This window comes from Somniosus microcephalus, chromosome 11 (assembly GCF_052327205.1).
Source record: "Somniosus microcephalus isolate GS21.2 chromosome 11, FLI_Smic_1.0, whole genome shotgun sequence".
Taxonomy (NCBI): domain Eukaryota; kingdom Metazoa; phylum Chordata; class Chondrichthyes; order Squaliformes; family Somniosidae; genus Somniosus; species Somniosus microcephalus.
Genome location: NC_140997.1, coordinates 27880733 through 27902028, shown reverse-complemented (window position 1 = coordinate 27902028; position 21296 = coordinate 27880733). Strand labels below are relative to the sequence as shown.

Genomic DNA, 21296 nt, shown 5'->3' with positions numbered 1-21296 from the left:
TAAAAACCTGCAAAGGGACATAGACAGGCTAAGTAAGTGGGCAGAGATTTGGCAGATGGAATACAATACTGGAAAGTGTGAGGTTATGCACTTTGGCAGGAAAAATCATAGAGCAAGTTATTATCTTAATGGCAAGAAACTGGAAAGTACTGAAGTACAAAGGGATCTGGGGGTCCTGGTGCACGAAACTCAAAAAGTTAGTATGCAGGTGCAGCAAGTGATCAAGAAGGCCAATGGAATGTTGGCTTTTATTGCTAGGGGGATAGAATATAAAAACAGGGAGGTATTGTTGCAGTTGTACAAGGTATTGGTGAGACCGCACCTGGAATACTGCATACAGTTTTGGTGTCCATACTTAAGAAAAGACATACTTGCTCTCGTCAGTACAAAGAAGGTTCACTCAGTTAATCCCGGGGATGAGGGGGTGGACATATGAGGAGAGGTTGAGTAGATTGGGACTCTACTCATTGGAGTTCAGAAGAATGAGAGGCGATCTTATTGAAACATGTAAGATTGTGAAGGGGCTTGATCGGGTGGATGTGGTGAGGATGTTCCCAATGATGGGTGAAACTAGAACTAGGGGGCATAATCTTAGAATAAGGGGCTGCTCTTTCAAAACTGAGATGGGGAGAAACTTCTTCACTCAGAGGGTAGTAGGTCTGTGGAATTTGCTGCCCCAGAAAGCTGTGGAAGCTACATCATTAAATAAATTTAAAACAAAAATAGACAGTTTCTTAGAAGTAAAGGGAATTGGGGGTTACGGGGAGCGGGCAGGAAATTGGACATGAGTCTATGTTCGGAACGGTCATGGCCCTGTGGGTAACGGAGCGGGCCCAGGTAGCCTGGTTCTGCTCCTACTTCTTGTGTTCTAATTATGTGTTAGATTTCAGGAGATGGTTCTATTCCTGTTCCTGGCTGGGGTGGAGATCACCTTTTACAGAAGGTAAGTACTGTAGAAAATATAGGGACAGTGATCTCCTGGACGAGTTTCGATCGCCTAGATGGGTCGGAGAGGAATTTCCCAGATTTTTTTCTCCCAAATTGGCCATTGGGTTTTTTATCTGGTTTTGCGCCTCTCCCAGGAGATCACATGGGTTCGGGAGGGATGTAGAGTGATAGTAGATTTGAGGTTAGGATCAGATCAGCCATGATCTTACTAAATGGTGGAGCAGGCTCGAGGGGCCGATCGGCCTACTCCTGCTCCTATTTCTTATGTTATGATTTCTGTAGTTACTGTAGAAATTATAATAATTAATGCTAGTACTATAGATTACTATGTAAGCATTATAAACCAAATAAGATAATTGGGCTTTTAAGATGGAAGGAAACATTCTACTGGGAGGAATGTGTGCTACAGCATTTTGTACATGCTACAGGAAAATAAAGCACCAAGTTAAAAGAAATCGTAAGATGGGATTCAGCAGAATGAAAGCCTCAACAATTCACTCAATTATTGCAGTAACTGGAAAATCAAATTGGCATGGGTAGCCTTGAGGACGAGTTCACAGAATGTATTCTTAGAACAATGTTATGGAACCAACCAGGGAGATGGCTTTTTTAGATCTGGTAATGTGTAATGAGACAGGATTAATTAATGATCTCATAGTAAAGGATCCTCTCGGGAAGAGTGATCATAGCAGGATGGAATTTCAAATTCAGTTTGAGGGTGAGAAACTTGGGTCTGAAACTAGAGTCCTAAACTTAAATAAAGGCAATTACAAAGGTATGAAGACAGATGTGGCTAAAGTGGACTGGGAAAATAGATTAAAGGGTAGATAAGCAGTGGCAGGCATTTAAGGAGATATTTCATAACTCTCAGCAAAGGTTTATTCCAGTGAGAAAGAAAGACTCTATGAAAAGGATGAACCATCCGTGGCTAACTAAGGAAGTTAGGGATGGTATCAAATTGAAAGAAAAGGCATACAATGTTGCGAAGATTAGTGGTAGGCCAGAGGATTGGGAAATTTTTAGAAACCAGCAAAGGATGACTAAAAAAGAATAGGGAGAAGATAGATTATGAAAGTAAACTAGCAAAAATATGAAATCAGACAGCAAGAGCTAAAACAGGTATATAAAAAAAAGAGTAGCAGCTAAGTAAACGTTGGTCCCTTAGAGGATGAGACTGGGGAATTAATAATGGGAAACAGGGAAATGGCAGAGACTTTGAACAAATATTTTGTATTGGTCTTCATGGTAGAAGTCACTAAAGCATCCCAATAATAATTGATAATCAAGGGGCTGTAGGGACGGAGAAACTTAAAACAATCACCGTCACTAGAGAACAAGTACTAGGCAGATTTGACAGAGTGTAGCATGAAGGAGCCCTAGTAAAACTGAAGTCAATGGGAATCGGGGGGAAACTCTCCAATGGCTGGAGTCATACCTAGCACAAAGGAAGATGGTTGTGGTGATTGAAAGTCAATCATCACAGCCCCAGGACATTGCTGCAAGAGTTCCTCAGGGCAGTGTCCTAGGCCCAACCATCTTCAGCTGCTTCATCAATAACCTTCCCTCCAACACAAGGTCAGAAATGGGGATGTTCGCTGATGACTGCAGAGTTCAGTGCCATTCAGAACTCCTCAGATAATGAAGCAGTCCACGCCCGCATGCAACAAGACCTGGATGACGTTCAGGCTTGGGCTGATAAGTGGCAGGTAACATTCGCGCTACAGAAGTGCCAGGCAATGGCTATCTCCAACAAGTGAGAGTCTAAACACCGCCCCTTGACATTCAATGGCATTACCATCATCGAATCCCCCACCATCAACATCCTGGGGGTCACCATTGACCAGAAACTTAACTGGACCAGCCACATAAATACTATGGCAACAAGAGCAGGTCAGAGGCTAGATATTCTGCGGCAAGTGTCTCACCTCCTGACTCCCCAAAGCCTTTCCACCATCTACAATGCACAAGTAAGGAGTGTGATGGAATACTCTCCACTTGCCTGGATGAGTGCAGCTCCAACAACGCTCAAGAAGCTCGACACCATCCAGGACAAAGCAGCCCGCTTGATTGGCACCCCCTCTACAACCTTAAACATCCACTCCCTCCACCACCCGTGTACCGTGGCTGCAGTGTGTACCATCTACAAGATGCACTGCAGCAACTCGCCAAGGCTTCTTCGGCAGCAGCTCCCAAACCCGCAACCTCTTTCACCTAGAAGGACAAGGGCAGCAGATGCATGGGAACACCACCGCCAAGTACCCCGCCAAGTCACACATCATCCTGACTTAGAAGTATATCGCCGTTCCTTCATCGTCACTGGGTCAAAATCCTGTAACTCCCTACCGAACAGCACTGTGGGAGTACCTTCACCACACGGACTGCAGCGGTTCAAGGCGGTGGCTCACCACCACCTTCTCTGGGGCAAATAGGGATGGGCAATAAATGCTGGCCTTGCGAGTGACGCCCACATCCCATAAAAATGAATAATTAAAAGACAAACTAATGGGACTAAAGGCTGACAAGTCCCCTGGACTTGATGGCCTACATCCTAGGGTCTTAAAAGATGTGGCTGCAGAGATAGTGGATGAGTTGGTTGTAATCTACCAAAATTCCCTGGATTTTGGAGAGGTCCCAGCAGACTGGAAACCGCAAATGTAACGCCCCTATTCAAGAAAGGGGGGAGGCAGAAAGCAGGAAACTATAGGCCAGTTAGCCTAACATCCGTCATTGGGAAAATGCTGGAATCCATTATTAAGGAAGTAATAGCAGGACATTGAGAAAATCATAATAAAACCATATTGACTCTGCTTGATTGTATGAAAGGGAAATCGTGTTTGACAAATTTATTCGAGTTCTTTGAGGATGTAACGAGCAGGATGGATAAAGGGGAACCAGTAGATGTAGAGTATTTGGATTTCCAGAAGGCATTCGATAAGGTGCCACATAAAAGATTACTGCACAACATAAGAGCTCACAGGGTTGGGGTAATATATTAGCATGGATAGAGGATTGGCTGGCTAACAGAAAACAAAGTCGGGATAAATGGGTCATTTTCAGGTTGGCAAACAGTAACTAGTGGGGTGCCACAGGGATCAGTGCTGGGGCCTTAACTATTTACAATCTACATTAATGGCTTGGATGAAGGGACCAAGTGTACTGTAGCCAAATTTGCTGATGATACAAAGATAAGTGGGAAAGCAAGTTGGGAGGAGGACACAAATAGTCTGCAAAGAGATATAGATAGGTTAAGTGAGAGGGCAAAAATTTGGCAGATGGAGTATAATGTGGGAAAATGCAAGGTTATCCACTTTGGTAGGGAGAATGAAAAAGCAAATTATTTAAATGGAGAGAGACTGCAAAATGCTGCGGTACAGAGATCTGGGGGTCCTTGTACATGAAACACAAAGTTAGCATGCAGGTACAGCAAGTAATTTGGAAGGCAAATGGAATGTTGGCCTTTATTGCAAGGGGGATGGAGTATAAAAGTAAGGAAGTCTTGCTACAACTGTACAGGGCGCAGGTGAGACCACATCTGGGAGTACTGCGTGCAGTTTCGGTCTCCTTATTTAAGGAGGGATGTACTTGCACTGGAGGAAGTTCAGAGAAGGTTCACTAGGTTAATTCCCGAGATGAAGGGGTTGCCTTATGAAGAAAGGTTGAGCCTATACTCATTGGAGTTTAGAAGAATGAGAGGTGATCTTATTGAAACATAAGATTCTGAGGGAGCTTGACAGGGTAGGTGCAGGGAGGATGTTTCCCCTCGTGGGGGAATCTAGAACTAGGGGGCATACTTCCAGAAGGGGTCGCCCATTTAAAACAGATGAGGAGGAATTTCTTCTCGGAGGGTCATGAATCTGTGGAGGTGGAGTCATTGAATATATTCAAGGCGGAGATGGACATATATTTGAGCTACAGGGGAGTCAAGGGGTATGGGGAGCAGGCAGGAAAGTGAAGATGTGGCCAAGATCAGATCAGCCATTGAATGGCGGAGCAGGCTCGAGGGGCCAAATGGCCTACTCCTGCTCCTATTTCTTATGTCCTTATGAAAATAGTTACGATAGGTTTACCCCATACAAGGACATGTGGGTAACCCTTTTTTTTAAAAAGTGATTTAGATGTCTTGAAATCATGCAGTCTGTGATCCAGTCCGGAAAAAGCAATTTTATCATCTGACACTGGGCACTCAAACAGGTTGCCAGAGAGGAGGGCGAGGCAAAGAGGGGAGATGAGGAAATAATACTTACAGCATGCATCAGATGTGCAAATGCTTTCAGATAGACCATGTAGAACTCATTCACTACATACAAAATCTAATACCAAGGCAAAGGTTTTTATTTAATTTGTTTATGGGATGTGGGCATCGCTGGCAAGGCCAGCATTTATTGCCCATCCCTAACTGCCCTCGAGAAGGTGGTGGTGAGCCACCTTCTTGAATCGCTGCAGTCCATGTGGTGAAGGTACACCCACAGTGCTGTTAGGTATGGAGTGCCAGGATTTTGACCCAGTAACAATGAAGGATCGGCAATATACTTCTAAGTCAGGGTGTTGTGTGACTTGGAGGGGAACTTGGAGTTCCCATGCGCCTGCTGCCCTTGTCCTTCTAGGTGGAAGAGGACACGGGTTTGGGAGGTGCTTCCGAAGAAGCCTTGGCAAGTTGCTGCAGTGCATCTTGTAGATGGTGCACACTGCAGCCACGATACGCCGGTGGTGGAGGGAGTGAATGTTTAAGGTGGTGAATGGGGTGCCAATCAAGCGGGCTGCTTTGTCCTGGATCGTGTCGAGCTTCTTGGGTGTTGTTGGAGCTGCACTCATCCAGGCAAGTGGAGAGTATTCCATCACACTCCTTACTTGTGCCTTGTAGATGGTGGAAAGGCTCGAGAGTCAGGAGAGACACCTGCCGCAGAATACCCAGCCTCTGACCTGCTCTTGTCGCCACAGTATTTATGAAACATAGAAAAAAAGGTCGGTCATTCAGCCCTTCGAGCCTGTTGCATCATTCAACACGATCATGGCGGATTCTCTATCTCAATACCATATTCCCGCTCTCTCCCCATACCCCTTGATGCCTTTTGTGTCTAGAAATCTATCTATCTCCTTCTTAAATATATTCAGTGACTTGGCCTCCACAGCCTTCTGTGGTAGAGAATTCCACAGGTTCACCACCCTCCGAGTGAAGAAATTTCTCCTCATCTCAGTCCTAAATGTCCTACCCCGTATCCTGAGACTGTGACCCCTCGATTTCAACCCCCCAGCCAGGGGAAACATCCTCCCTGCATCCAGTCTGTCTAGCCCCATCAGAATTTTATACGTTTCAATGAGATCCCCTCTCATTCTTCTAAACTCTAGTGAATACAAGCCGAGTCGACCCAATCTCTCCTCATACGACAGTCCTGCCATCCCAGGAATCAGTCTGGTTAACCTTCGTTGCACTCCCTCTATGGCAAGTATATCCTTTCTTAGGTAAGGAGACCAAAACTGCACACAGTACTCCAGGTGTGGTCTCACCAAGGCCCTGTATAACTGTAGTAAGACATCCTTGCTCCTGTACTCAAATCCTCTTGCAGTGAAGGTCAACATACCATTTGCCTTCCTAACTGCTTGCTGCACCTGCATGTTTCCTTTCAGTGACTGGTGTACAAGGACACCCAGGTCCCTTTGTACATCAACGTTTCCCAATCTATCACCGTTTAAATAATACTCTACCTTGCTGTTTTTCCTACCGAAGTGGATAACTTCACATTTATCCACGTTATACTGCATCTGTCATGTATTTGCCCACTCACTCAACTTGAAGCCTCTGCATCCTCCTCACAACTCAATCCCACCTAGTTTCGTGTTGTCAGCAAACTTGGAAATATTACATTTGGTTCCCTCATCCAAATCATTGATATATATTGTGAATAGCTGGGGCCCAAGCACTGATCCCTGCGGTACCCCACTAGTCACTGCCTGTAACCCTGAAAAAGACCCATTTATTCCTACTCTCGGTTTCCTGTCTGTTAACCAATTTTCAATCCATGCCAGTATATTATCCCCAATCCCATGTGCTTTAATTTTGCACACCAACCTCTTATGTGGGACTTTATCAAAGGCCTTCTGAAAATCCAAATACATCACATCCACTGGTTCTCCCTTATCTATTCTACCAGTTACATCCTCAAAAAACTCCAGTAGGTTTGTCAAACACGATTTCCCTTTCATAAATCCGTTTTGACTTTGTCTAATCCCATAGCTGGTCCCATTAAGATTCTGGTCAATGGTGACCCCCCCCAGGATGTTGATGATGGGGAATTCGGTGATGGTAATGCCATTGAATGTCAAGGGCGGTGGTTAGACTCTTGCTTGTTGGAGAGTCATTGCTTGGTACTTCCGTGGCGTAAATTTTACCTGCCACCTATCAACCCAAGCCTCATCATCCAGGTCTTGTTGCAAGCGTTCATGGACTGCTTCATTATCTGAGGAGTTCTGAATGGCACTGAACACTGTGCAGTCATCAGCAAACATCCCCATTTCTGACCTTATGTTGAGGGAAGGTCATTGATGAAGCAGCTGAAGATGGTTGGGCCTAGGTCACTGCCCTGAGGAACTCCTGCAGCGATGTCCTGGGGCTGTGATGATTGACCTTCAACCTTTGTGCTAGGAGGACAGGTCAGCCACAGCATTTTATTCTATAAATCACTGACATTTTGAATGATCTACAAGAGCGACTTCATTGCAGAAACAGTTCATAGAAATGTACCAGACACAGCAACCAACCCCATCACCCAAGCCAATCTCTATGCTGTGTCCTTTCACTGCTTTCTTCACCTCTCCATTCAAGCCATTACGGACCTCGATTTTCCCTCTGCATTCCAATCCTCCACATCCTCCATTTTATCTGATTTGGTTTCATCTATTTCATTCATACAAAAAGGACAGTCTGACATCCATTCCAGAAGAATAACATTTTACATACATTTGGAAAAAGATAAAAAGGTGACAAAAATGTATGGAATCTGATTGAGCATAGACAAATATTAAAATAACATTAATGATTTAACTTAACCAGATGGGGTGATTACGCTGTGCTAAACTGGACAGTATTTAAAATGTGTCCCATTCAAAACTGGATTTCAGACAGCTATGTGCTATCAGCTACACCAGAGTTATTTTTTTCAGTGTCATTGTAGCACTCGAATTCAAAAGTTTCATCCATACCCTGCACTCCTAGATTATGCATGGATTAGGCATTGCTGCATGGGGTTGTTCTTGCCATTTCCCACACCAAGAGGAGCATGAGGCAACCAACTCGTAAACCTCTAGCTTGTGATGCAATCAATTGGAGGGGAATGAAGATTGATCCTCAGAATTCACCATAACACAAGTTTACCTATTAGCTATTTTTAATCAGATGAAGCCACACATTATAGGTATTCCTCTAACTATATTAATATTTTCAGCTGCTTTAATTAAAAAACTGATGATATAATTCAAGCTCAATATATCTTTTGACAGTTGGTTTACAAAACGGTTACAACCTTGAATACCACAATGAATACAAGACGGACATATTTTGATAATAGCGTCTGCATAAATGAGACGGTGGCTTTTTCTTAAGAATCCATCAGTTTTTTAGATCCCCAACTGTAAAAATACTGCACTCCCTGGAAATTAGTACTTACCAGGTACTCAACTCCTGTTATAGTGCGGTTCGCATGTCTCATTGAGTAGGCAAGCCTGAAGGCTCCATCACTGGTTTCACCATTACCATAGAAACCAACAGCAATTCCCGCACTGAAAAGACAAGAAATTCCATTACAATGAAGTCTTGTTAACTTTATAAAATTGATGGAACTTGAGATTTCACGAGTTTTATTATTTGCAGTATTACAAATTTTAATATGCAAAAAGATGATCCTACAACAGTACTTTCAACTCTTTAGAGACAGAACTACTCTTACAAAAATTAGACAAACCCCAGTGCCGATTGAGAGATACAGGAATATATATTTTGGCACCGTGGTTAGGAAAGTAACAACTGATGCTTTTACGTCACCTCTCATATTAAACATTCAAATACACTTGCCCAAAACAATTAAAACTTAAGACATTGTATTACAGTCATCTTGTTGGTGATACTAGGATATGTACATTCATTATTCTCCAACTTAAATGTTACCATTTCAGTGTTTTCAGTTAATTCTGCTCTTTTTACAATAACAAATCTTAAAACATTAGTACAGGAAACTCTCTGGTATCCGGCACCGACGGGACCGGGATGGTGCCAGTTGATTAAAAATTCCAGATGACGGAGAGGGTTATCTACCGAGGCTATTTTTAACAAACAAAGAGTCAGACTCCTGTTATCGAGGTGTTCGGACTTCCGACAGCGCCAAGAAGCCGAGTAGCAGCAGTTTGGAGAACTACCCCCACTGACTAACTCGGGAGACTCGGACTCGGCAACTTTTCCGGAGTATGAATTTTGCCGGTTAATAGAGAATACCGGATATTTAGGTGCCGGTTAAATGAGAGTTTACTGTAGCGACCCCAAAAGTTGTTCTTGTTCAACCTCCATTTTGTTTAATGTTAAAGAGTCCCTCCAATATTTTTCTTGCAAATTGCAAAACATTCATCATATGTAACAATCTCACCTAAAATAGTTGCTTAAATACAAATTTGAAACAATGGGTTGAACTTTCAATTTCGGTGGGGGCATAAAACAGGCAATATCAGATCGGCCGCTCATTATAAAACCGTGTCCGATTTTCCTGTCGATTAAAGAAATCCAGTATCACTGGTTTTATGGCCCTGTCGAAGTTCAAAGTTGCAGTGACTATTTTCTTGACCTACAAGCAGATCACCACACATCAGTAATGCTTGGGACTATAAACCATTTTTCTTATTATAAGATTATAGCTAATGGTATGCAGATGTGTTAAAATCCCAACCATTTATATAAAGTTACAATGGTATCCAATCCATAATCTTGGTTACAATAGTCCCAGTAAATTAAAAGATTCAAACGTTTCAATCAACTCATTAACTTATCCCATAGCATTTACTGCATTTTTTTAAAAAGTGTAGAATGCTTCAAAATATTTCAAATAAGGCATTATATAAATGCAAACCTTATGAATTTCAGTGACATGCTTCAACTTGTATAGAACAGTTTATCCAACATTTAGTACTTTAACCCAGCTTTAGTAAAACATTTCCAAGAAGTCTTAATTTGCTTATCAAATGTAATCTGCAGTTAGTTTGAGCTCAAACAAACCCAATGCTTTAAAGTGGCTGTTGAATCCAGGTACCAGATGCTGAAAATGTAATAACCCAACTCCAATAAAGATCACAAATTTTGTACTTTGTCCATCAATAACTCCTTTAAATTGGGTACAGGTTTTATTTTAATTTATTGCTAAATTTCCGGGTGGAGCAGGGTTAAAGAAAACACGTCTGCAGTTACTAGACGCTCTGGACGCCCCTGGAATAGAATATAATGAGCTTCATTAGTTCTTGTTCAGGATACAGCTGTACACGGAGCATTCCACAAAGATCCTGCAGCTACAAAGACATATCCATACCAGATGGTTTCCTGTGTTCTATTCTGAAACTCTAAAATAAAAATTGCAAACTTGGAAATCTGTTCCAGTGTTACATAGTTGAACATTGACTATTTTCTTCATCCATAGGTCTTTAAAAAGTTACGAGCTGCCTTGCATAGAATCCAGAGCATAGAAACAGGCCATTCAGTCCAAATAGTTTCTGGCAGTGTTTATATTCCACGCAGTCTCCTCCCACTCTAATGACTTATTCCCACACTGCCCCCGTATCCGTCTATTCCCTTCTCCCTCATGTATGCATCAATGTTATCTGCTTCAGCCACTCCATACGACATTGAGTTCCACATTCTCTCCACACACGGTTGAAAGAAATTTCTCCTAAATTCTTTATCTGATCTCTTAGTAGCCATCTTATATTTATGTCCCCTTGTTCTAGACTCAAGTGGAAACAGTTTCTTCACATCCACCCTATCGAACCACTTCATAATTTTAAAGACCTATATCATTGAGTTACATCGAGTCTAGAGCACAGAAGCAGGCCATTCGGCCTAACTGTTCATGCTGGCGTTGATGCTCCACACGAGCCTCCTCCCACCGCTCTTCCTCTCACCCTATCAGCATATCCTTCTATTCTTTTCTCCCTCCTGCGCTTATCTAGCTTCCCCTTAAATGAATCACAAAGTGGTGGTTGGAACAGATACATAGAATTCGAATCTGGGTGACCTGTACACCGAGTTCAGAACTGTAACACGGTTGAATCCTCTGAACGGATTGAATGCCAGGTGTGGAATCTTGGTCAGGTCTCCTCTTACTCTCTTTTCCAGACATAAAAGCCCCAGCCTGCTCAATCTTTCCCTAAAGTTGCATCCTCTCAATTATGGCAACATCCTTGTAAATCTTTCTCCAGTGTTTCAATATCCTTTTTATACACGGTACTCTAAATGTGGTCATACCAAGGTCCTATGTAAATTTAACATTCCTCCCTGATTTTGACTTTATTCAAGCTCTTTATACCCATCACTGCACAGATAGCTATAATTTACTTCAGTAAATACAAATAATGGTTTAAGGGGGACAGTAGCATAGTGGTTATGATACTGGACGAGTAATCTCGAGGCCTGGACTAATGATAGAGACAGGAGTTCAAATCCCACCATGAAATCTGGAATCAAAGCTAGTACCAGTGACGGCGACCATGAAACTAACGGATCGTCGTAAAAACCCAAATGGCTCACTAATGTGTAAGGAAGTTGCCTGGTCTGGCCGAAGTGACTCCAGACCCACAGCAATGCGGTTGACTCTTGACTGCCCTCTGAAATGGCCGAGCAAGCCATTTAGTTGTATCAAACCATTAAGAATAAAAGAGGACGGACCACCTGGATTCAAACACTACAAAGGCACACCCAGCCCTGTTGACTAACATCTGGGGGCTTGTGCCAAAATTGGGAGGGCTGTCCCATAGACGAATCATACACTCACAGAATCATACCTTTCAGCCAACGTCCCAGACTCCAACACCATCCCACCAGCAGGACAGACCCACCAGATGCGGCGGCACAGTGGCAGACAGCCCTGGGAGTCTTCAACATCGACTCCGGACACCATGAAGTCCCATGGGCAAGAAAACCTACTGGCCTCCCTCAGCTGATGAATCAGCACTCCGCCGTGTTGCACACCACTTGAGGGTAGCAAGGGCACATAAGGTACTCTGGGTGGGGGACTTCAAAGTCCAAGAGCGGGTTGGTAGCACCACTACTGATAGAGCTGGCAAAGTCCTGAAGGACATAGCTGCCAGACTGGACTCGCTGTAGGTGGCGAGAACCAACGAGGGAAAATCCTACTTGACCTCATCCTTACCAATCTGTCACAGATGCAACTGTCCATGACGGTACTGGTAGGAGTGACCACTGCACAGTCCTTGGAGACGAAGTCCCGTCGTCACACTGAAGACACTCGTGCTAAATGGGATAGATTCAGAACAGATCTAGCAGCTCAAAACTGGGCATCCATGAGGTGCTGTGGGCCATCAACAGCAGAATTGTATTCCATCACAATCTGTAACCTCATGGCCTGGCATATTCCTCACTCTACCATTACCATCAAGCCATGGGGCCAACCCTGGTCCACTAAGTGTAGAATAGCATGCCAGGAGCAGCACCAGGTGTACCTAAATATGAGGGGCCAACCTGGCGAAGGTACAACACAGGACTACATGCTAAACAACAGAAGCAGCATGCTATAGACAGAACTAAGCAGTCCTGTCACATCCAGTCATGACAACGGTGGTGGACAATTAAACAATGGGAGGGGGAGGTTCCATGAATATCCCAATCCACAATGATGGAGGAGCCCAGCACGTGAGTGCAAAAGACAAGGCTGAAGCATTTGCAACCACCTTCAGCCAGAAGTGCCGAGCGGATGCCAGTCTTCAGCCAATTCAATTCACTCCATATCAAGAAACAGCTGAGCGCACTGAATACAGCCTATAGGCCCCGACAACATGCTGGCTGCAGTGCTGAAGACTTGTACTCCAGAACTAGCCACGCCTCTAGCCAAGCTGCTCCAGTACAACTATAACACAGGCATCTAACCGACAAAGTAGAAAACTGCCCAGGTATATCCTGCCCACAAAAAGCAAGACAAATCCAATCTGGCCTACTCCTCAGCCTGCTCTCAAGCATCAGCAAAGTGATCGTCGACAGTGCTATCAAGCAGCACTTACTCACCAATAACCTACTCACCAATGCTCATTGGGTTCCGCCAGACCACTCGGCTCCAGATCTCATTACAGCCTTGGTCGAAACATGGACAAAAGAGCTGAATTCAGAGGTGGAGAGTGACTGCCCTGGATATCAAGGCAGCCTTTAATCAAGTGTGGCATCAAGGAACATAGTTCTCTTCAAGCTGCATGGCCACGCAGCACTCCAGGGGTCCCGCGCAGCCGGCTTTAAAACTGCACCTGCGCAGTATTTTGAATGGGCCGCAAGGCCCCCCATAAAATTACAGGGAACGTTGTCAAGGAGCCCCAGTAAAAAGTCAATGGGAATTAGGGGGAAGACTCTCCACTGGCTGGAGTCATACCTAGCACAAAGAAAGATGGTTGTGGTTGTTAGAGGCCAATCATCTCAGCCCCAGGATGTCACTGTAAGAGTTCCTCAGGGAAGTGTCCTAGGCCCAACTATCTTCAGTTGCTTCATCAATGACCTTCCCTCCATCACAAGGTCAGAAGTGGGGATGTTCGCTGATGATTGCGCCATGTTCAGTTCCATTCGCAACTCCTCAGATAATGAAGCAGTCTATGCCCACATGCAGCAAGACCTGGGCAGCGTACAGGCTTGGGTTTATAAGTGTCAAGTAACATCCGCACCCGACAAGTGTCAGGGAATGACCATCTCCAACAAGAGAGTCTAGTCTAACCACATCCCATTGGCATTCAACAGCATTACCATCATCAAATCCTCCACATCAATATCCTGGGGGTCACTATTGACCAGAAACGTAACTGGACCAGCCACATAAATACTGTGGCTACAAGAGCAGGTCAGAGGCTGGGTATTCTGTGGAGAGTGACTCACCTCCAGACTCCCCAAAGCCTTTCCACCACCTACAAGGCACAAGTAAGGAGTGCGATGGAATACTTTCCACTTGCCTGGATGAGTGCAGGTCCAACAACACCCAAGAAGCTCGACACCATCCAGGACAAATTAGCCCGCTTGTTCAACACCATATCCACCACCTGAAACATTCACTCCTTCCAGCGCCAACGTGGCTACAGTGTGTGCCATCTATAAGATGCACTGCAGCAACTCGCCAAGGCTTCTTCGACAGCACCTCCCAAACCCGCAACCTCTACCACCCAGAAGGACAAGGGCAACAGGCGCATGGGAACGCCACCATCTCCATGTTCCCCGCCAAGTCACACACCATCCTAACTTGGAAATATATTGCCTGTCCCTTCATCGTCACTGGGTCAAAATCCTAGAACTCTACCTAACGTCACTGTGGGAGTACCTTCACCATACGGACTGCAGCGGTTCAAGGCGGCGACTCACCACCACCTTCTCGAGGGCAATTAGAGATGGGCAATAAATGCTGGCCTTGCCAGCAAAGCCCACATCCCATGAATGAATAAAGTTTAAAAAAGCATCACAGCAGGACAACACGTGGTGCCTATTTACAGGACAATACTTATTTTACTCAAATCTAGAATATAAAAATGGAGAAAAAAATCTTGCCACCCAGTTGCATATTTTTAATGTTTACACACATCCAAAAACCGTTGCACCTTTATAGCTGCTTTAGGCAATTTTACAAATAAGAAACTGATGCACGGACATGCTGTGCCATGGGATAATGGGATGCAGATTCATTCCTGATCTCAAGCACGCCACCAACGGAGGTGCGATGGAAAGCAAGGAACTTTTCTGTAGGAAGGAAACAAACACTCACTTTGGACTGCTCTTACGCACCAACAGATCAGCAATCTTACACAGCACAGGGACGGCATGCGGCATCAAGAGTTTTTTTAAATAAATGGAGCAGAGAGTCATTTAAGATTTGCTTTTATTATTTTGTATATTAACCATGCTGTTCACAATACATAGATGAAAAATACAAATTATTTCTCACAAAATGAAAGATTCCACTACAACGCCAAACCTACAACACACTTGTGTTGCTGGGTTCCTCAAGTCAAAGGTAAAGCTGCGGAAAGTCACCAAGACCTGGCAATAACTGGTCTTTCAAGCAGTTAGTAAGCTGCATCAGTGTTACTTTTGGCTTGCAGCCGGCTATGATTTCCACACTTGGGAAACTTGGCAACACTAGTAAGAACATAAGAAATAGGAGCAGGAGTCGGCGATTCGGCCCCTCGAGCCTGCTCCGCCATTCAATAAGGTCATGGCTGATCTTCTACCTCAACTCCACTTTCCTGCACTATCCCCATATCCCTTAATATTCAAAAATCTATCGATCTCTGTCTTGAATATACTCAATGACTGAGCCTCCACAGCCCTCTGGGGTAGAGAATTCCAAAGATTCACCACCCTCAGTGAAGACATTTCTTCTCATCTCAGTCCTAAATGGCTGACCCTTTATTCTGAGACACTGAACCCTGGTTCTAGACTCCCCAGCCAGGGGAAACAACCTCTCAGCATCTACCCTGTCAAGCCCTGTAAGAATTTTGTATGTTTCAATGAGATCACCTCTCATTCTTCTAAACTCTAGGGAATATAGGCCTAGTCTACTCAATCTCTCCTCATAGGACAATCCCCCCCATCCCAGGAATCAGTCTGGTGAACCTTTGTTGCACTCCCTCGATGGCAAGTATATTCTTCCTTAGGTAAGGAGACCAAAACTCTACACAATACTCCAGGTGTGGTCTCACCAGGGCCGTATATAATTGCAGTAAGACGTCTTTACTCTTATACTCAAAACCTCTTGTAATAAAGGCCAACATACCATTTGATTTCCTAATTGCTTGCTGTACCTGCATATTAACTTTCAGTGATTTGTGTACAAGGACACCCAGGTCCCTCTGAACACCAACATTTCCCAATCTCTCACCATTTAAAAAATACTCTGCTTTTCTATTTTTCCTACCAAACTGGATAACTTCACATTTCTCCACATTATATTCCATTTGCCATGTTCTTGCCCACTCACTTAGCCTGTCTATATCTTTTTGAAGCCTCTTTGCATTCTCCTCACAACTTACATTCCCACCTAGCTTTGTATCAACAAACTTGGATATATTGGGGCAGTAATTCCTCCCCAAACGCTCGAGTACGCAAGGGGTACTCACGCGTCTGGCCAGAGGAAATGCCGGTTTTCAGCATGCACAGCGCATGCGCTTAAAACCGGCATTTCCTCTCCTCTAACCCAAGAGGTGAAGAGGCTAGCGCGGGTGTTGTAGGGGGCAGCGCGTGCGTCTTGGATTTCCTCTGTTTTGGGGGATTTGCGCATGTGTAAAGGCACCAACTTTTGTAAAAAGCACACGTAAGTATTTATTTTTACAGGTAAGTGGTGTTTTAGTGCAATTTAGAATTTTTTTCCCCCCCACAGGTTTATTATTTTAAAGAATCTACAATAAGGTAAGTTTAGTTTTAGACCCTTTTTATTAAAAATTTATTTTTTTCAAAAAAAAAAATTGTTTAAATTATTTTTTTTAACTTATTTATACTTAATTTAATGATTGGGATGTTTTTTAAATTTGTATTTAAAGTTTAAAAAGAGTGTTTTGGGCCCCCGTAGTTTTCATGAGTTTCACAGTTCTTTCTCAAACTCATGAATGAACCTTCCCCTCCCCCGATTGGTTGTACAGTGCTCACCTGATCCCAGTCGGCACATCGCACTAACTACGCCGCTGGATCAGGTAAGCACTGCGCGCTGACATCTGAACCGGGCCTGTGACAGGAAATGCAAGCAGGCCCGGGCTTCAGATGTCAGCGCGCAGGGTGAGTGCAGATCAGGGGCTTGCACGCGCGGCAAGCTCCCGATCCTAATTTCAGGGCCAACACATTGGTCCCCTCATCCAAATCATTGATGTAGATTGTGAATAGCTGAGGCCCAAGCACTGATCCTTGCGGTACCCCACTAGTTACAGCCTGCCAATCCGAAAATGACCCATTTTATTCCTACTCGGTTTTCTATCCGTTAACCAATCCTCAATCCATGCTTGTATAGTACCCCTAATCCCATGAGCCCTAATTTTGCTTAATAATCTGTGTGGCACCTTCTCAAATGCCTTCTGAAAATCCAAATACACCACATCCACTGGCTCCCCCTTATCTATTCTGCTAGTTACAACCTCAAAAAACTAAAACTCTTCAAACATGGAAAACAGTGACAGGATCAGACAAAGTCAACATGGATTTACAAAAGGTAAATCGTGCTCGATTAATCTACTGGAATTTTTTGAGGATGCAACTGGTAAAATAGATAAGGGAGAACCAGTGGATGTGGTTTCAAAGGGCTTTCGATAAGGTCCCACATAAGAGATTAGCGTGTAAAGTTAAGGCACATGGGATTGGGGGCAAAGTATTGACTTGCATAGAGAACTGGTTGGCAGACAGAAAGCAAAGAGTTGGAATAAACGGGTCTTTTTCCGAGTGGCAGGCAGTGACTAGTGGGGTACCGCAGGGATCGGTCTTTGGACCCCAGCTATTCACAATATATATTAAATGATCTAGGCGAGGGAACTAGATGTAATATCTCCAAGTTTGCAGACGACACAAAGCTGGGTGGGCGTGTGTGCGGTGAGCAGGATGCCGAGAAACTCCAGTATGATTTGGACAGGTTGGGTGATTGGGCAGAAGCATGGTAGATGCAATATAATGTGGATAAATGTGAGGTTATCCATTTTGGTGTCAAAAACAGGAAGGCAGATTATCTGAATGACAATAGATTGAGAGAAGGGGAAGTGCAACGAGACCTGGGTGTCCTTGTGCACCAGTCGCTGAAGGTAAGCATGCAGGTGGTTAAGAAGGCAAATGGTATGTTGGCCTTCGTAGCAAGAGGGTTTGAGTACAGGAACAAAGATGTCTTGCTGCAGTTGTACAGGGCCTTGGTGAGACCACATCTTGAGTATTGTGTGCAGTTTTGGTCGCCTTATCTGAGGAAGGATGTTCTTGCCATGGAGGGAGTTCAGCGAAGATTCACCAGGCTGATACCTGGGATGGCAAGAATGACGTATGAGGAGATTGGGCTTATACTCGCTGGAGTTTAGAAGAATGAGAGGGGATCTCATTGAAACTTATAAAATTCTGACAGGACTAGACAGACTAGATGCAGGTAGGATGTTCCTGATGGTCAGGGAGTCCAGAACCAGGGGGCACAGTCTAAGGATAAGGGGTAAACCATTTAGGACAGAGATGAGGAGGAATTTCTTCACCCAGAGAGTGGTGAACCTGTGGAATTCTCTACCACAGAAGGCAGTAGAGGCCAATTCATTAAATATATTCAAGAAGGAGTTAGGTATATTTCTTAAGGCTAAAGGGATCAAGGGATATGGGGAGAAGGCAGGGACAGGGTACTGAATTTGGATGATCAGCCATGATCTCATTGAATGGCGGGGCAGGCTCGAGGGGCCGAATGGCCTACTCCGATCTTCTATGTTTCTATTTCCCTTCCATAAATCCATGTTGACTCTGCCCAATCCTATTATCTTCTAAGTGCCCTGTTATCACATCCTTAATAGATTCTAGCATTTTCCCTACTACGGATGTCAGGCTAATTGCTCTGTAGTTCCCTGTTTTCTCTCTCCCTATAGACTCCCCTAAGTGTCCTAAACTCCAGAACTTGTAGGTTCTGGAGTTCAGGACACTTTTCTTTCAACCCAAAAGTAGGTAAATCAGGTTGGTGAAAAGATTAAACACAATATACAAATACAGGTCTAGCAAGTTTGACTATCAAGCTAGGTATGGCTGACCGCCTTTCTGCTCATGCTAGCTCTTCTCTAGATTAAATCCATAGGCCCCACATCACAGCACGCGTCTCTGAAATGCTTCCAAGATTTTTGCCGCCACTAAACAATTTAGAAGCTCATTTCATATGTTGATGACTTTGTTAACTTTCCAGCAGTTATAAATTTCATTGGTTCGAGCGGGTGCCCCAAGCCCCCTCGTCACAAATTAATCACAAAGATAAGTACAGATGACGGAGGCATTTGACCCATTAGTTTGAAGTCATCTTTCAGATTTACCTTTTTCTGTGTTTACCATCAGATATAACTGAGTTCCCTCTCAATTGTCTCCTTGCAAGGCTGAAAAGCCCAAGTTTCTCCTGTCAGTCAGTCATCTCAGGCAAGGGATCAGTCTCGTGGCTCTTTTCTGCACCACCTCCAAGATTTGTGGCTCTTCGCCACGCCATCGCCAGAAATTAAATGCACCCCTTGATTCACAATAATTGGTTCTAATAGTTCCCAAATTCTGCACACACTGTTAAATTGAGATTGTGGAGATTAGACCAGTTTAGGCGTTTGACACAGCGGTTTGTGAATAAATATGCTATTACAGATCAAATCGAGAAAGCACTCTTGGATTTACATCACAGATGGGACATTAGATGAAGGTGCCTTGAATGGCTAAACTGGTCATTTCCAAACCACAGGTGGCTGTTTCCATTTAATTTGTTTTGGACCAGGGGCCATAATAATAGGACTCTGGTCACAGCATCAGACAAACGCATCATGCACGCTCCTTTCTAAGCACAGCAGTTCAAACATTTACGAAGATTAGTAGAAGGATTAGCAGCGGGAACACTCTCCTTTTCTTAAACTGCAGCACTGGCTTTTCTTAAACCGCAGCACTGGTATTGTATGACGCAATACCTCAACGCACAAATAACAAGGATAAAAAAATCTAGTTCAAATGAAGGTGAAGTAACATCAACAACATAATGAGCACAGTACTACTACTGCCCATCCCCAAAACGCAGGAGCCAAAGAAATAGTATCGGGAACACTGGAAACCAAATAAATGTTACTCCACAACATAAAGTTGCCAGTGAGGCCAGAAATACATTACAGTATTTATTTTCAAAGAAACCCTCACCATTTAGTCATAAATGTCGAATAAAATATTTAACAAGAAAACTAAAGTAAAAAAAAAAGACTAGCAGTTCTTGCAAAAATTATTTGAAGAGAATGTGTGTGCAGTAGGGTCATATGTACAAAATCTATATTTAGCCAATTCTGAACTAAATTTAGCAGTGTTTATTCAAAGCCTTTTTTCCCCTCGAGTTTCATACGCAACTTAAAAATTGTAGAAATTGATTTTTATTCATGTTACCATAAATATGGCAAATTAACCAATACAAGGAAATATAGCTTCATTTGCTGATGTATCAAATGTGACTTCTCGTCTCGCTTTACCAGCAACAGTGCGAGCAACGAAAGTGAAGTCAATGGTGGTGAAAACAACTTCTCTTCTTAGGCAGTCCCTCGGAACCGAGGATGACTTGCTTCCGCATTAAAAATGAGTTCTCAGGTGACTGATGAGCCCAATGCCGGACCTACAGTCTCTGTCACAGGTGGGGCAGACGGTGGTTGAAGGGGCAGGTGGGTGGGGTGCTTGGGTTGACGTGCGATCCTTGCGTTGCTTGCGCTTGCTCCCAGCGAAGAGACTCGAGGTATTCGGCGCCTTCCCGGATGCTTCTCCTCCACTTTGTGCGGTCTTGGGCCAGGGATTCCCAGGTGTCGGTGGGGATGTTGCACTTTTTCCAAGGAGGCTTTCAGGGTGTCCTTGAAGCGTTTCCTCTGCCCACCTGGGGCTCTCTTGCCGTGTCGGAGCTCCGAGTAGAGCGCATGTTTTGGGAGTCTCATATTGGGCATGCAGACGATGTGACTCGTCCATCAGAGCTGATTGAGCGTGGTCAAAGCTTCGATGCTGGGGATGTTGGCCTGAGCGAGAACACTGACGTTGGTGCGCCTATCCTGCCAATGGATTTGCAGGATCTTGCGGAGGCAGCGTTGGTGGTACCTCTCCAGTGCTTTGAGGTGCCTGCTGTACATGGTCTATGTCTGAGGCATACAGGAGGGCGGGTATTACTACTGCTCTGTAGACCATGAGCTTGGTGCTGGGTTTGAGGTCCTGGTCTTCAAACACTCTCTTCCTCAGGCGACTGAAGGCTGCACTGGCACACTGAAGGCGGTGTTGGACTTAGTCATCGACATCTGCCCTTGTTGACAGTAGGCTCCCGAGGTATGGAAAGTGGTCCACGTTGTCCAAGGCCTCGTCATGGATTTTAATAATCGGGGGGGGGGGGGGGGGGGGGGGCAGTACGGTGTGGTGGGGGCAGGTTGATAGAGGA

The 21296-nt window shown here is 44.3% G+C and overlaps 1 protein-coding gene across 4 annotated transcripts in view; it reads right to left on the bottom strand.

Annotated features, from left to right (window-relative positions):
* The window catches only part of ttyh3a (tweety family member 3a), a 217371-nt gene that overhangs the window by 109827 nt on the left and 86248 nt on the right, over positions 1 to 21296 (bottom strand). For all 4 annotated transcript variants that reach the window (XM_086000409.1, XM_086000411.1, XM_086000412.1 and 1 more), the window contains exon 3: positions 8610 to 8721. In XM_086000409.1, coding sequence (XP_085856535.1) covers positions 8610 to 8721 — 112 coding nt within the window. The remainder of the gene's footprint in view (positions 1 to 8609; positions 8722 to 21296) is intronic.